This window comes from Pyrgilauda ruficollis, unplaced genomic scaffold (assembly GCF_017590135.1).
Source record: "Pyrgilauda ruficollis isolate IOZ18807 unplaced genomic scaffold, ASM1759013v1 scaffold33, whole genome shotgun sequence".
NCBI classification, from domain to species: domain Eukaryota; kingdom Metazoa; phylum Chordata; class Aves; order Passeriformes; family Passeridae; genus Pyrgilauda; species Pyrgilauda ruficollis.
In genome coordinates, this window is record NW_024524711.1 from 6,474,657 (window position 1) to 6,491,648 (window position 16,992).

A 16,992-nucleotide genomic window follows, 5' to 3' on the forward strand; every position below is an offset into this window, starting at 1 on the left:
GTAAGTTCTACAACTGATGAGCACCAGGCCATCCAAGATAAGAAGCCAGCTCAGCACAACTCAGAAATAGTCAAATAATAAACACTGAATATATTAGATAAGCAGAACATACAAAAATTAACAGCATATAAAGAGTCCTTATTGTTTTTACTTAGGGTGATAGTAGATTTACTTGGTGGATTCAACACACAATACCCATCATTGTGCAAATATGAAATAACAAAACCCTTGGCTCTGGTGTGATTGGCTCACTGCACACTGGGTGATGAATTATAATTTTTGGGGCAACACTTAGGGTTCACTAGCATTAATAGACCAACCCAACCCTTTCAGTAAGAGATTTTCATAGCCCTTCATTGTTCCAGACTCACAAGAATCTATGTTATAATATTACAGTTTCTCTATTGGATTCTGTTTTGCTAAGTTCCCTCCTATCTATATTCTGAGTTACTCTCACATGAACCCATGGGAGTGGAAGAATCGGAGTGTGGTCTATCCCTGTCGCTCTTGGGATTTCTTCACCTAATCCCCCTGCTAGAATCACTTGCAAACAAAGTTTAAAAGTGATTTTGAGGACTGAGAAAGGTGGCAGCTATTGCATGCCACAATCAGTGAAGAAGAGCCCAAAAGCAATCTATGTAGGGGGAAAACCTGGAGCAATTGCTGGGTTTTCCATCACCCATTTTCCCCTTAAAGAGCTTCATTGCAGTTTGACAGAGGAACACATCAGTGGCAGGAGCCAAATATATCACACTGTTTCCACTGTACTGCTGCCAAGTTGGCTTGAGCCACTGGTATTTTAGGATGTTTTTCCATATCGTCAGGACACATTGGGAACCACAAGGGACAGCACCTTAGGACCTAACACTTAACAGAGCTGGGAAAGCTACGGCTGGGAGTCTCTAGTGGGTAATGAAGGAGCTACACAGCAGTTTGATAAGAGTCTTCCAAGCTCTTGTGAGGAGAAACAAGGTATTAATGCATGTTGGGGAGGATATTTTTTTCAGGAGGTTGAATAATGCTTGGTATGAGTGGTTGGAGTATGAGTCAGGGCATGCACTGGCAATCCTTGAAGGTCAACACACCTGCAGTAAAATCTGTGATGTGAGCTGAGCAAAAAAGTGTGATACCATGTCTGCAGTCTTTGTCCAAACTTTCCATTAATGCCAGCTGGTAAATATTTTGAACTTTTCTTCTTGAATTTTCTATATTTTTCATAATCTGTATGCATTTACCAGAACCTTGTGCAAGTGTTTTGGTACCATCAGTATAGTGCACTGACGTGGAGAGGAAATCAAAGACCTTTTTGGGGACTTTGAGTGGAATTGTTCCAACATTATAATTCTAATCATTAGATGCCTAACTTAAGTCCATTGTTAGGTGGTTTACAGTTAAAGGCGAAACATCAGTACCTCTAGAAGATATGCACTCCCTGGAACTGTTTAAAAATAATTAGCTGTAGCACTTTGTCATATGGTTTAGTGAAATGGTGGTACTTAGTCAAAGGTTGGAGATCTTTTCCAATCCTAATGATTGTATGATTCTATGATTCTATATAGTCTTGTCTAAGAAAAGATTTTGAGTGCTTGAGATTAATTTTGTTCACTCATCTCTAGTGAGAGGAAAAGAAATCAATTTGTCTCCGGATGCCCGCTTTTAGCTGGATAAGTTTATCAGTAACAAATATTTGTAACTGACTTAAACAAGAAAAAAAATAACATGAAGCTATGCCTTTCTTTTATTTTAGAGCTGTATAGATAAGATAGTAAAAGGAAAAATGAAACAAATAAGATATCTTTGTTCTTCCTTCTTTTATGTGAAGTGACCTGACCTATAAAACTCTGTTCTATCCTGTGGCTTTTGGAAAATCAGTTTATACAAAATAGCAGTCACTGTGAGAACAGATGAGACAGAAATAGTGAATTTGGGAATTATATTAGTTATTATTTTGTAATTTGTGTGTTATATATTCATGTTCTTTATGTGCAATGAGGATAGGCCATGTTCACCTGAGGATGGCTCTTGTGAAGTGGAAGTGCAGTGAATTGTTGAAGCTGGCCTGAGTGGATAACTCATGTGCTGCTTCTTGTGTACTATGTGATGATGTGATACACAGAAGGTTTTAATTTCCTTAGGAAATCAAAATATCTTTCACGAATACAAAATATCCCTCCCTATAAAGTAATACCTCATAGTATCTCCAGTACACAGAGAGAGGAAGAAATCTCACCCAGCTGTGGCATATTGCACATTTTCCTTTTTCTTCTCCAGATGATTAATTTTCATCACTCTCCTTCTCAGTAGAACTAAGGGCACATGGGTGAACACGAGTGTGTTGAATCAGAAAGAGCTTGTTTGGGGACAAAAGCCATAGGTTCTTTTTTTTTCTTGTGTGTGTGTATGGTTTGTTTTCTTTTGAGGGGGTCAGGTTTAATGATTTAATCTTTCACTACTGAGCAAGGTACAACCCTTCCTGTGGGACTTTCCCACTTCCTGTGAAGAAGCCAGAGGGCCACTGAGTGGTGACAACAGGATTTTCAGTAGAGACAATAGAAGCCACATAAAATGATGCTAATACAATAACCTGGATAAAGAGTAAATTTGTGCATTAACTTACCATGGAAAGAAGGTTAATATAATTTGTCTCACAATCAGGGAGAGTACCCAAAAAAGCTTATAGAAAATCATGTTTTAGATACTGAGAATATTAGCCTAATCTTTTGCCCCAGGGGCTGACATTTTACCTAACAACTACAAAGTAGATTTTGTTTGGTGTTTTTTAACAGTTAATGTTCTTAAACTGTTCAGAGGGTGCAAAAGTAAAAACAGGACTTTCCTGGAGCTTTCTAATTTGCTTCCCAATGTCATCTAACATATGTAACATTTCCACATCTGAACAAGAATTAATGTTAACACTAGTTTTTATAAGCTTCATGATAGACAGTTGGAGAAAAATTCTGAGTGTAATAACTGGGAAACACAGGAATATAAATTCACGCTGTGCTATACTGTACAGGAAAGAATTCCTACAGGAATGTGGGAATATTTATGTAATCATCCTGAAAATTTAAATTGTATGTACCATAACGGTATGTCTGATAGAATAGACCTTAAAAACCCTTAAAAAAAAAAAAAAAAAAAAAAAAAAAAAAAAAGGAGACATAACTTATTTAGGAATCTGAAGATCTGAAGGCATTTAGGAAAGCACCCCAAAGAAAGTGTTTTCCCAAGGGCTACTATGAGATATGTATAAAAGCCATGAATAACACTCATCTCTTCAGCATTTTCTTGTCAGTAGTATGTTTACTATACAAAATGTATGTGGACTTCATTTGGAAATAGCAACAGCATTCCCATTTTCTGCTTCCTGCAGTTTTCTGTGTCTTCATGAGGCATGTGAGTGTCATTTACTGTTTCTCCTTTTTGACAGCTTTTCCTTGTGGGACAGTTTGTCTGTTGTTGCACCACTGGGGACTCTGATGAAGTACACAACTCCTTGTTTTTTGTGTCCTCCTTCTGTTGCTGTGTGTCTCTTCTTTCTCCTCTGCAGCCTCTGAACTCTGATATGAAGTCAGAGGGCACAGGGCCATAAAATACTTATGGTTTATTTTAGTTTGTTTTTAAGAAACAGAAATGACTGACATCCAAAAGTTTACAGCTTCTCTCTCAGATTCCTGTCCTTTTAGCTTGTTTGTGCAGTTGAACCAGGCAGTCCTCATTTCACTGCCAAGGACTGCTGCTGGAAGAGATTTTGCCTGTGCAGGATGATAGTAGGATATTTTAAATCATAACATTAGGTGGTACAGCTCAGCATGCATATGTTGAAAACTGAACATCATTACATTGACAGTAGCAGATTCCAACAAAAAACCCCAGTAGATATTTTCCTCATGAAGGGTGCACGCTGACTCCCACACACTGCAAGCAGAGAAAATGAGCATGGTAGGGAACCTCTCCACAGGCAGCAGTGAAGGAGGATCCCAAACAAGAACATCCTCAGGAGACTATCCGAGGAGGACATGTACAATAGAAACAATTAATAACAATAAAAGTAGTTTATGGCAAGCACAGTGTGGAAGACTGCTTAACTTTCAGCAGTCAAGCATCCCTCTTTAAGTACAAAATAGAGGAAAACAAAATTTCTGCACTTTTCAAGGATGAGAAGCTGGAGTTATTCAGGGTCACAAGCTTGCCCTGGCAGCAAGCCTTGTACTGAAAACTGCACAAAAAGTTGTTTTCAAATGAGCAGGCTCAATTTCAGTCTTGCCTTCACTACTAGGAGGTAAAAACCTCAAATTTATTAATTTTCATCCACCTTAGATTTACTTAGCAGAAATAGATTAGAAAAAGGGAGATTTTCCCACAGAAGCTAAGCTTCCAAATAGAGCAACATAAAATAACAGAAAAGCAGTCCATCCAAACAGAGAGAAAATACTAAACCTGTGACTTGCAAACTATTCAGTGCAGTACCATGAAAATCTGGACCTAAGAATCTATTTCTAGGAATATTTTTTCTCTCTCAAAATTAAGTCAAATAAAAGTCACTTTCTCTTGCTGCTGCCAGAAGAATCTTTTAAAACAATCAATTCATTGAATTCACCTGAGATAAAGAGGTATTTATAAAATATTTCTACAAAAGTTTGTCAAACTGTTATTATTTAGTAGTGGACATATGATGGAGTAACACGTTGGTTGATAGAGAGGTCAGTGTAAAAATAAATGGATTTTAGATACATTCAGAAAAAGAAGCTTTTGGGATGATGTTAATTGAACTTCTAGTAAAATAGGAAAAGCCTTAGCACTTGGCAAGGAAACATTGTATCTGATACCTGAAAAAAAAATCCTCTTCAAAATATTCTGAAATTTCCTGATTTTTCTTACTTGAAAATACACTATCATGATGAGTAAAATATGCAGATATGAAAGAAGAAGTGACCAGAAACCAAGTAAGTAAGTTACCCTTTTGTCTCCTTGACCTTTGACTCACTTGGATCAAACTTGGATAAAGATTGCAGTCGCTAAGTATCCTACCACGAGATGTAGGTAGTGGCTTTTAGTCAGGCTGCAAAAATAACCCCTTCCCCCAGCAGCAGTACAACTTAACTTTTTCTTCTGGCAAAAAAAGATAAAGAGGGAACTGACGTCTCTTGGAATATATAAACACTCCCCCCCAGTTCACAGCCTATGTGCTTGGTGGGGAGGTTTAGCTGCCTGTCTGCTGGTAACTTGATGCAAGTCATGTGCTAAGTACTTGTGTGTTCAGCTGAAAAATCAGTCGCCCTTATTCAAGGTGAGTCATACGATACAACATTTGAAATCAGAGGGTTTTCCTCAGGAACACTTTTAAGGTCAGTCGGGTGGAAGCTCTTGAAAATATTTCTTTTTAATGCAAAATAAAATGGAAGGATTTTACAGAGCTGCTTGCAAGAAAAAGTGACATTTTACATGGATTAGTGAAATGCTTTGTTACGATAACGGCGGTGTTTTATCTTCAGTAAGGCTGGCTTTCTCAATTGCATTCTGTTTTTTGATATTTAATATTCTTGAAAATAGTCCCGGAGTTCCATGAATTTATAAAAAAATGCGTATTTTAAAGAAAACTTTCCAGCATTCAGTATTGCAGTTAAAAAGCTTGAAACTATAATTTCAAAAACATCAAATACATAATGAGATTATTTGTATTTTATAAGGGCTTGCTTTAAGCTGACATATACAGAAGTCTAAGTTAAATAGTGAAGAAAGAATTTAATGTTCTTTTTCATCTTTCCTTTTATGCAGTTGCCTATAAATTGTCTTTCAGAGATTTGAATGGACCATTTTCATTGTTATTAATTAAAATTCTGTTAAGGATCTTTGAAACAGTATTAAAAAGTACATACCCAACACTGTAGAATGAGGTGAATAATCTTATTAATCCTGTAGTCAAATCTGAGTCTTAATGATACAACAGCCTCATAGACCATAGCTAATTTTCTTATGGTATTTTCTATTCTGCTTAAGGTATATAATTTTCACTTGAATATAAATTCCCACAAAGTCCATTCTTGGAAATTTCTACCTTAATCTTCATATTTTCAATTCAGTTCTGATAGATGAGAATAGTGTGTTGACTTCTATATGAATTGATTGTTATGGTGTGAGTGCTCTTCACTCACAGTTGTGTAATTTATCGTTTGAATTGCATAAATTGGGATGTCTAGACTGCTATTACATTGTTTTTGGTGGGAGAAGGGTGAATATTTTTCAATTTGCAGAAGCTTGGAATAGACACAAGTTGTTAGCAGATGCTTTCTAACTGTTAATTATTAGTGCTCATGAGAGCAGTCTGCCAAAAAAAAAAAATCACTGGAAAAGCTTGTAGAAACTTAGGTGGAAATGTATTTTGGTGAAATGTGTATTACTGTGGAATTTAAAAATCTTCAGTACGTAAGTCAAGAAAAAAAGTCTGATGCTATATAAAGAGCCCCCCTTAAATATTTCTGAAAGTACTAATTTTCATTTTAAATTTTAAAATGTTACCGGACTGGAAAAAAAAAATCTTGTACTGGGGGAAGAATCAAATGGAGTTAGCAATTTTTCAGATTTTGATTTTATTGAGGATCTCTGCTTTTCCTCAGATTTGCTACAATATTTAAAAGCAATCAGATTTTCAAATGCCCACACCACCTACCCAATTACTTGCCTTTTACTGTTCTGTCTTTGCCAACTGAAGATCCTGATCTCAGCCCAGCTACAACCATAAGAGATTTGCTCCTAGTGATTTTCACTTCAAAGTTCCTCAAGTCTAATAAATTTCTAACTTAAATATGCTTTGAAATTTGTGGTTAAACACATCCACTACATCAAAAAGCCTTTAATGCCTTTGGAGTGGGAACTACATGGAATGACCTTGTGGCAGGTGGATGGACAGGCTGACTTTTATGGTAAGGATAGTAGGGATATTTTCCCAAGACTGCAAAGAGTCTTTTGGTCATTCTGCTTGAAAATATCCATGGAGAAATTCTTAACATACCAAATGATTTCAAAAGTACAGAAATAGACATTGTTAAAGACAAGGGAGCCATGACCTGCTCGAGAGAAGGCGAACGGTTTCCAATGCAGTTAAAGGGAGGGGTCTGATGCCAGGTAGAGGTGTGACATCTCTGTGACTTTGGGATGACAAGGGAGTGGCCCGCTGACCATGGTACCTAATCTGTTAGGGCATGTTGTACGTCATTTATGTGATAAAAGGATCATGTAACTGATTAGGGAAACAGAACTCACACTGTTCCTATAGCTGCTTTACTATTTAGGAATTAATGAAGTCTTTGTGGTACTGTCAGTCTTCATGAGCAAACTGGTTGAGTTGTTCTTCCACTTCATCTTTCTGTTTTTCTGTTTTCCTGTTTTCCTTCTCTCTATGTTTGACCTTGAATGTGTAATTAACTCTTGAAATTGAAACTGTGATTAACTATTACCTGCATTAAAATTGATTTAGAGATGTTCACAACATGTCAATAAACAGAAATTAGTAAGAATAAAAAGGACATGGACAGTGAAAAACAGAAAACTTTTTCTAAAACAGAAAAGGGCAGATTTTCTGTTAACTGGAGGTCTAAGGCAAATAACTGACTTGCAAATTTGGTGTATTTGATTAATTCATAATCATAAAGAATAAATTGCAAATTAGGCAGCTCTTTCAATTATTCATAAACAATAAAAAGTCTATAAAAAATATCACCGGGAGCTTATTTATATTTTACCACTTTAGCATTAGTGTCATTCTGATTTTCTTTACAACCCCTTTCACTAGGGGCCAGTTTGTAAGACATATTAACATATATGACTAGCAAATCTTATCTTCTCAGAAGACAGTTTTCTTCTGAGGCTGAATAATCTTGAAATTACATGTATTACCTCTTTCAAGGATCAAGCTCTAGTCTTGCTTTAAGAACTGTGATTGATGACTTTCTTACTGGCACAAGGCAGAAAGAGCCAGGGGAGCTGATGCCAGAGCAGTGTAACTCCTGCTTCTTCCTGAAGCGGGAGCCATGGGCATGGCAGGCTGAGATAAAAGCAGAGCTATCTATAGCCTCCTTCTTTGGCAGAGGGAGATTTAAAGATGTCTACATCAGGAAGAATGTCATATGAATAATAACAATGTCAGCTTGCCCTAATGCAAGATTGCCTAAAAAAAAATTTCAAAAAAAAAAAAAAAAAAAAAAAAAGACTAATGAAAAAAACTCACCAGTTTGTTTAGGCACCTGGAATGAAGATAATCATATGTAATAAGCAATTGGCAATAAGCCAAAAGAACGTGCAACTTTGTTTGTTTGTTTAGTCTGTTTGGATTTTTTTTTTTGGTTTATATTTGCCAGTGGCTGGCCGCTGCCTGGCTGTTTTTGCCTTGTTATCTTCCTACCTGCTTCATCTCATGTACTTTGTACTTCGAGCTTTGGAATTTGATTTTTGTTCACTTTCTGCTTATATTAGCAGCTTCTCTGAAGAACATCAGAGCATTTGTTCAGACCAAGAAGAGAGGAAAAACCATCAAGCCTTACAGCAAGAATATTTGTACACTGTTTGCCTGTACCCTAACAAGAAAGAGGAATGGGCTGTAACAGAAACTGTGGGCTCCTCACTGGGGCCATCATCGGTGGTGTACTGGCTATCTTCGGAGGAATTCTAATACCAGTTGGAGATAATCTTATAGGCAAAGCAGTACAAAAGGTACTTATTTTTTTTTACTTCCCCAGGACATATGGTTTGTGGTTATTGAATACTCATTATTTTTAATCCTGTGTTCTGGTTCTGTTTCTTTCCTTTTTTTTCATTTCTTTGTAAAACATCATTTTTATAAATTAGGTGCTCCAAACTTCCCTGGATATACATGCAACAGCAACATTTAAAAAAATATATTGATTCTATTTCCACATTCACTTGTTTGCTCTCTCTTGTGCTTCACATTAGAAGCTAAAAATATTGTGTTTTCAGAATTTAATTTAGAAGTAAGTGGGTTTTATTTTTATTTTATTTATGATATTTTCATGTTTCTTTATTTTTCCTTTTTTTTAAATTTTATTTTCATACTTTGGTAGTCACTCTATGCAGTTATATTTATATTCTGCAAATAATCTAAACAGTCTTCTGCTGCAGAATCTAATCCTACACTTCATGTATTCACTTCACATTCTGTGATTGTATGATCCAAGTCGATGTTCTCCACATGACTGGAGGATCTAATAAAATGCATCACTCCATTTTGAGTGTGAGGATTGATTGAAGTAGAATGTTTTAAACCTGGCAGACACAGTTTTTTCTGATTTTTAGATTATTTTCTGTCCCTAAAATCTAGATTTTATGTAAAGAAAACAGAAAAAAATTAATCTGTTAGATCTTTGGTGAAAAGTGGACATAACTGGGGGTTTAAATCATGGAGTAATGTGGAATAGAAGCCCTGGCATGTCCACTACGGGTGCCTTAGGGTCACTGCACCCAGGGTTGGTTTTCTGATGATTAAAAAACAGAACTTAAGATTTTGGCTATTGCTTAGTCCTGCTATTTATCTGTTGTGGTGCTGAAGATTGTGGACATCTTGGAGATGCTTATCCAAAGGCTCTTCTGGAAGAGTAGCCTTAGCCCAATAGCTGTTGTAGTCAATTGAGGAGGTGGATACATGAACTGCCAGGAAATGCTGAACTGACTGTTGAGGCCCTGGCTATATTATAATATAATTAAAAAAAAAAATTAAAAAATGGCTCCTATAAAATATCTTAATTTTTTCAGGTAATCCATTTAAAACCAGCCTGTATTGGGATTTTCCAATCCTATTGGAAAATTGTATTGTATTTTTCAAGAATTTAAAGAATTTTAAGGTTTATAGAGACTAAAAAAGAATCTCACTAGATAATGCCTCAACCACCTTGCAACATTTTACAAAAAAAAAAGCCACAAACAATTTTAATTGTTTGCCATATTGAGGAAATAATGGGTTTTCTTAAAAGCATGTAAATTTAAAAATCTCTATCTCCTTATATCGAATACATACTTATATTAATCCTGAGTGTCGTCTTATACCATTCAATATTTTGAAAGCAAATTACAAATGCTGGCAGTGTTATGTGTTCATCCATTTACTAGCAGTAATGAACCAGTTATACAGCATGGTTTGCAAATGTCTACATACTCAATTATACCTGCATGAGTCTGTAGTGGTAGCATTAGAGGGAGTAATTTCCCCTCAACCACTTTTCTAATTTTCTTCATTGTGATCATGTTTCAGATGCTTGTATCTGTTTCAAGGCAGCTTGTTTGATGTGTATATATATGTATTAAAAATGTACCAGTAATCACATACAACATAAAAGAGTAAATTTGTAGTGGCTTTATTTACTTAAGTAAATGGATATGTTTTTTCCGAAGCACAAGTCATACCAGACTATTGTCTTTCTGTTTAATGTGCTGACTATTCAGAGACACCATAAGACTTTGAGACAATTCCATTTCAGACAAGATGGGCTGAAACATGTGATCAGTTCAGCAGATCCTCCAGAGGGACTTGAATTTAATTAATTTTATTTTGCCCTGTTGATGAAAGGTCTGTCAATAAAAGCAAATTTGTTATTCATTGCAGTTGTGTTTAAGATAAAATAGAGCTGACTGCAAAGGAAACAGATCTGCCAAGCAGAGAATGCTCAAAACACTTTTTTTTTTTCTTTTTCTGAACTATTTCACTTTTGGAAATGTAATTTTTATGGAAAATCTTTGGTAAAAACAGATCAGCTTCCATGACAAATATGTTCAGAATTTCTTAAGAGTAGTGACCGTAGGACAGGAAAAGAACAAAGAGTGAGATGTTCTTTCAGATATGGCCTGTAAGCATTTATATGGAGCAGATTGCCTAGGGAAGTGTTGCAGTCACCAGCCCTGGCAGTGTTCAAAAAATTAGTAGATACGGCACTTCACGATGTGGTTTAGTGAGCACTGCACTGGATGATCTTGGAGGACTTCTTCAACTTTATTGAATCTACGTTATTTCCATTTGTAGTCATATGAGGAAAAATTTAAAAGATGTCCTCACCCACTGGTGAAAACAAAACTCAATGTACCATATTTCTAATGAAAGGTAAGAAATTGTTTCAGACACAAACAGTAAAGGCAAAATCTTTTCTTAAATTCTTCACAGTCAAAGTCTGAAAAAAGACCCCTAGTTTTTCCTCTGGCTGTCCTATCTCATAAAAAATTCTAGTCTATTGCACAGTAGTAGGACCAATTCTATATTTTTGGAGGAAATGTAAGTTGCAATCAAATGTTATTGCTGAATTGGAATAACAAATGTTGAACAGTTTTAGGAAACTCCATACTATAGCAAGACAAATTGTCCTAAATTAACTTGTTATCAAGGTTTAGTCAAATAACATTACTGTCAATTTACTCTAAAGCAAGATGAATCAAGTCCAGATGAACTTCTCTAGCATGTCCCAGTGAATTGGAGGAACTTTAATTTCAAAAATCAATGCAATCAATAGGGTTTCTTGGTCCTTTTCTGCTAGCAGCAGAAGTCTAACCATGCTTCTCTTAAGCTTCCCTTAAGCACACATCTTTACCAGCCTCATTTCTCCTTTATTGCAGTCATTGAGAGATTAGCCAGAGTAAACACGGCAGGGTTTATTGTGCTGGAAGACTGCAAACTGTTTTTGAAGCAAAATGAAAGCATCTGCAAGTGTACAGAAAATCTCAGGTGCCCTTAGGAACTGGGCAGAGACTCTGAGTCTCCTGGCTGTTATCTCCTGATGGGTGGATGCTGTGCTCCACCCATGAGCAGTCCAGGAGTGGACAACCCAAACAAAATTCATGTAACATAAAACACCCAGATGTCACATCTTCATTTATTCTAATTTATTATCAGGTGTCTGTGCTTCAGATCAGAGCACATGGCTATGTTTTGTAGCCTCAGAATGAGACCTATGTCTCTAATAATTTGGATAAGTTGTTTCAACTCTGATGTCCAGCAGAGGACAGAGTTTAAAAAAAAAATTGTGTGTATATATATATATGTGTGTGTGTGTGTGCATCTGTATGTATGAGTATACATATATATATGTGTGTGTGTGTGTATGTATATATACATATATATGTTCTGAATTGTTTTCAAGGTTCTTTAAAGAAACTGTCACTTGAAGAGTGCACTCAAAATGACACCAGCAGCAGCAGCACCTTGGCAGGGATCCACAAAAGGAGATCAGTGCTAAAGTATTTCAGCTCTGATACTATTCATAGAAAGGTGCCTTTGATTTCAGGACCAAAGGGCAAAAGTCCTGTCCTAATTTCTATGAACACTGAATCTGTCCAGAGGGGAGAGAACTTTCCATGAAGGTCTTAGGGGTTTAGAAATAGATCTTAGTATAGTTATGAGTGAAACATGGAAATTTCAGAGTTCTCTACAAAGAAATACTTTGCTCAAGATTATAAAATACACCTTTTTCAGTGACTCTATACATTTCAGTTGAACATTATCATGTCTGGTGTCATTAATACCAGATATAATCATGTCTCAAATAAAATTTAAAAAAAAAGAAAGGAAATGAGTATTTAAAACAACAAATCAGAAAGATTTTATCTGATATTTTTGGAAAAAAATGTTTTGACATAGCTCAATTTCTACTTTTTATCTTTCCCTCCTTAATATTATCTTTTTAGACAAATGTCCCATCACTTCAGTTATGGGGTTTTTTCCCAGCTAGGCTTAACCACTCAATGCTATTGGTAGTGGATTATTTGCTAGAAAAGCCTTTATCACCACTTCTCTAAGATCTTCTGCTTTCTACCTGAGTGCATATGCTCAGGAGCTGAACAGAAGCCACATAATAATACTTAATATATTGAACTCCTGAGGAATTGATAATACAAAATGATGAATGGTTTGCCACAATGCCTCTGTGCTGTACTGGGTTAGTCTCAGTTATTTTTAGGAATATGGCCTTCAATTGTATCTATTATTATGTTTATTCATTTGTCTCTACATATCTGTGATCTGTGATTGGCCAGATTATATCTCCTCAGCTACTGGAAGCATTGGAAACACCTCTAATTTAAAACTGTCTTTGTGACATTCATTTGCCTTCTTTAAACAAACTAATGAAGATAAAGCAAGTGCTGGCTCTCAGCAGAACACAAATGATCTAACCACACATACTCCCACACTATCAATTTTAAGCGTTATTGAGACCCAGTATTCTGTTACCAAGGTCTGAAAAGAAATAAAAGTTATGACCTAAAAAAGCCTGAGTAGAAAGGCTAGTAATAAGCTAATAATCATCATTTAACAAGTAATAGGAGTCATTCTTCCAGCTGCAAAATTGGAGAAGATTATTTGCTTTTCTTGAGCTTTACTTTTTCAGTTTTACAGAATTGCATTGTTTCCTCCAGTTTATGTAGGCAGGGTAACATACACAATATTTTGTTCCAGTCCAAAGTATTTGTGACACTTCACAGTTCCCTGAAAATGGCATCTTTTGTCCATCTGGCCAGATTCTTTGTCAAGACAGAAACTTTGTCTTAAATGTTGTGTTTCTTCATCAGAAATCACGATGGCTTCATTTACTTTGAATCAACGAAATACAGCAAGTTTCTATTGCTGACTGCTCAGCATTTCTTGAATTTATGTATTGCAAGTTGACCCACCTATAGTGGGGGGAAATTGTCAGAAAGAAAAAGGGTCAAAGTTCCCAGTGGTTTCACTCAATCTTGCGCTGCTGGGTCGTGGTATGAACTTGGCTGTGTAGCAATCGCATTTGTGTAGCTGCTTTTGCTGACAGTAGTTAACTATTGCATTAACTATTGCATTAAATATTGAGATATTAGAGCTGCTGCAGATGGACTAGGAAGCTGAGAAGTGTTTTCTACTATCAGTTGCATATTAGCTTCCAAAATTACTCCTCCTCTCATAACATCCCAAAGCACAGCAGTATTATTAGGGAAGTGTATAAATGCTCAGCCAGAAAGGGAGGTAATATTTAGGGATAGATCAGCAGTGATCAAACAGCAAAAACAAAGGGCTTGCTGGTGTGAGGGTATTAGGTTGAAGACATGAAAAAGAGCTCCAGATTTTTATTCCACTTTAACCCACCATTTGCACTCTCAAAGTATGTGACAGAGAATCACACACACCTCTTTTGCGGGAGAAATGTTACTAACAATAATGGCTAAATGCCACTGAAAGTAACGGTCTTGTTATCTTCCTTCCCCCTCCTTCTTTTGTCCTGCTGCTTCCCATGTTCTAATGCCAATTCCCTCTACACAGACCCCTGAGCCAAATGGCTAACGGGTAGAAAGGTAACACAGAAAGCAAAAAAATAAGGGAGTTATGTTCCTCCTGTCTAGCAGGCAGAAACAGCTCCCTGAGGCATACGAGGTGGTGCAATAGACAGATCAGGAACTGTGGACTGCCAGACCCAGTTGTCCCTTTCACTGCCAGATTTGATCAGTTGTACCCTTGCAGTGTTCCCCAAGGTGCCCACAGTGACATTAGTGTCACAGTGAATGGTGGGCTGCAAATCCACACTTTGTGACCCGGCAGAGTGCAGTGGCAGAGCTGGCATAGCATCTGCACTACTCTAACCCCTGGCAGAGGGCTATAAGGAGAAGGGAATGGATGGAGGGGAAGAATTTTAAAATGTATGTAACACCACTTGATGATCTGTTAAACAGATCTATTGTCACGAGGTTGAAACATCTCTATTCTCTGTTCCGGAGTATTGTCTTCTAGGGAGATTAGTTTGTCTTCTTGACCATATTTGTGCTAGATATTTAACAATTTGCCCACACCGGTTACTCAGTGGGTGGTCAAATCTGTCCCCATCTCAGGACCCTGCTGAGTACAGATCACTGGCAGACTCTGGGCAGACTGAGTTGCACTTTCTATATCATCCTGTTTCTCCCAGATTCTTGGAGCAATTCTCTGTGAAAACTGGGAAGGAGATTTCTGAACCATGCAAGCTTTTCCCTCCTCATCCAGGAGGTAGTCTGCCCCATGCTGGGCCACAGCTGGGACAGTTTGACCTTCTGAGGCTTGGGTGCAAGGCCTCAAGATGATATCACACATGCTGCAGCAAGGTTTCCTTCCCCTATCACACAATGCACGTAAATTATAGCAGACATTCAGGCAGCAAGCTCAGTGCTCTACACCATCAGAAAGGTGTTTGCAATTTCACCATACAAAGGCTTTTCACAGACAGAATCCTGACAGTGTTACAAGTTCTCCAAGATGAGATATTTATTTCTAACTGCAGGAGCCAGTAACTGGCAGTATCTATTTTGTTTACCTGGTGATTGCCAAGTGAATTTAGAAGCACAAACTTAAACTAGAAAAAATAATTAGCAACTTTTAATTTTAAATATCTTTCCTTGCTCTCCAGAGAAATTAGAGCCTTTTAATTTCTGGACTTCATGAGTTGTGCAAATTAGCTAATTCATCTTCAATCACTCTAATAAAGAAAATAATCTTTTATGTTGGAAATGCATAGTCTAGATTTTTCTTCTTATTGAAAAACATTTTCATGAATCTTTACCACCAAGGGGAAAAATTACATTATCCCAAGGTTTGGGAAAATCTCATAGAAAAAACCTGATACAGACCAGGCAAAGCAGGCACTCCCCTGATTACTTTAAAACTCCTTCTCAGTGTACAGTCCTGAGGCCTGAATTTGCCATATGGCTGAGCGGCACAGACTTAAAGCTGTGGATTCCTCTAGAGGAGCTCCAGATGTTCTTTTTTGTCCCTTCCTCCTTAGATGAAAATTTCCTAATAAAATGTTATCAGAATTAGAGAGATTTTTTAGAAAGTCTCAGTTTTGGTGGCAAAAGATTTTCTGTCAAAGAAACAGTCCTTCAAGAGCACTATGTGATTTCTCTGGATGCAAAATTAACTAGAACCTGAAAAGTGCTCAGACAAAACTCTTATTTCCTCCCTTGGGCTATTTGCAATATATGAGAAGCAGTTTATGGATTCTGTAACCTGCTGGGTATCATTGTCACCAAAGATTTTCCCTTTTTATATGATCAGTGGTTTTGGCAAGTGTTTGAGAACTAAGGGAATGCCCCTCCACAGCAATAGGAAAGCTTTGCTACTGGCTGCATCAGCAATTGTATCACCTTTGTACTCATTTGTTTTAGGGGGACTCACTTTTGCTCTCACTGAGCAGGAATGTCAAGCTGCCTCAGATATTGGCCAACTGGGCTGTACATCTCATACTGATGCTAAAATGGTGGTTTTTTTCTGTTTGCTTTGAAATCTTCAACTATCACCTAAAAAGTAAATGCAACTTCTCACTTGTTTCTTTTGTGGATAATTTTAAATTTGATTTTTGTACTTTCAGGAAGCTGTCATTGTCAATGGTACCACTGCTTTTCAAAATTGGCTTGTGCCAGGAAGCTCAGTTTACAGGGAATTTTGGATTTTCCATGTGTTAAATCCTTCAGAGGTTATGGAGGAGGGAGCTCAACCAAAACTTGAACAAAGAGGACCTTACACATACAGGTAGGAAAAGACCCTTTAATACGTAACATCATATCTACTGAGATAAAATTTATTTTTGAAATTCCAGCATCGTACTTCAGTTAGACATGACAAAAATGCCTAATTTACCTAGACACAGCAATCCCAAACAATTTCTGGATTGTGTCTAACATAATGAAAACAAAAATAGAGATGGGTAACAGGATATGAAGCTGCTTGCTCTTGAGAAAAAACAATAATCCATCAGCCACAATCTCACAGAGATGGTTGTGTTCCTTCCTGTTCAGTTTTCACCAGCTTTATAATAGGAGAAAATGTGCCAGATGCCCCAAAACCAAGAGATTATTTTATCATCCATGCATCACTAATAATTTATTTTAATAATGTGGTTTGGTTTTGTTTTTTCTCCTTTATCACTTTTTTAATCAATAACTTCTTTTTTTCAAATTTTGCTTGGAAAAACATTCATTTTTCTGAGTGGACTAGCTAGGACATAG

The 16,992-nt window shown here is 36.7% G+C and overlaps 1 protein-coding gene across 6 annotated transcripts in view; it reads left to right on the top strand.

The window, feature by feature from the left end:
- The first annotated feature begins 838 nt into the window (after positions 1 to 838).
- CD36 (CD36 molecule) overlaps positions 839 to 16,992 on the top strand; it is a 30,844-nt gene continuing 14,690 nt past the window's right edge. For 2 of the 6 annotated variants that reach the window (XM_041474549.1, XM_041474554.1), the window contains exons 1-3: positions 5,136 to 5,290; positions 8,473 to 8,709; positions 16,356 to 16,516. In XM_041474549.1, the coding sequence (XP_041330483.1) occupies positions 8,590 to 8,709; positions 16,356 to 16,516 (281 nt within the window). In that variant the 5' untranslated portion in view covers positions 5,136 to 5,290; positions 8,473 to 8,589. Of the gene's footprint in view, positions 973 to 5,135; positions 5,349 to 8,472; positions 8,710 to 16,355; positions 16,517 to 16,992 lie in introns of those variants that run through there. The other 4 variants (XM_041474550.1, XM_041474553.1, XM_041474551.1 and 1 more) reach the window with 4 other exon arrangements.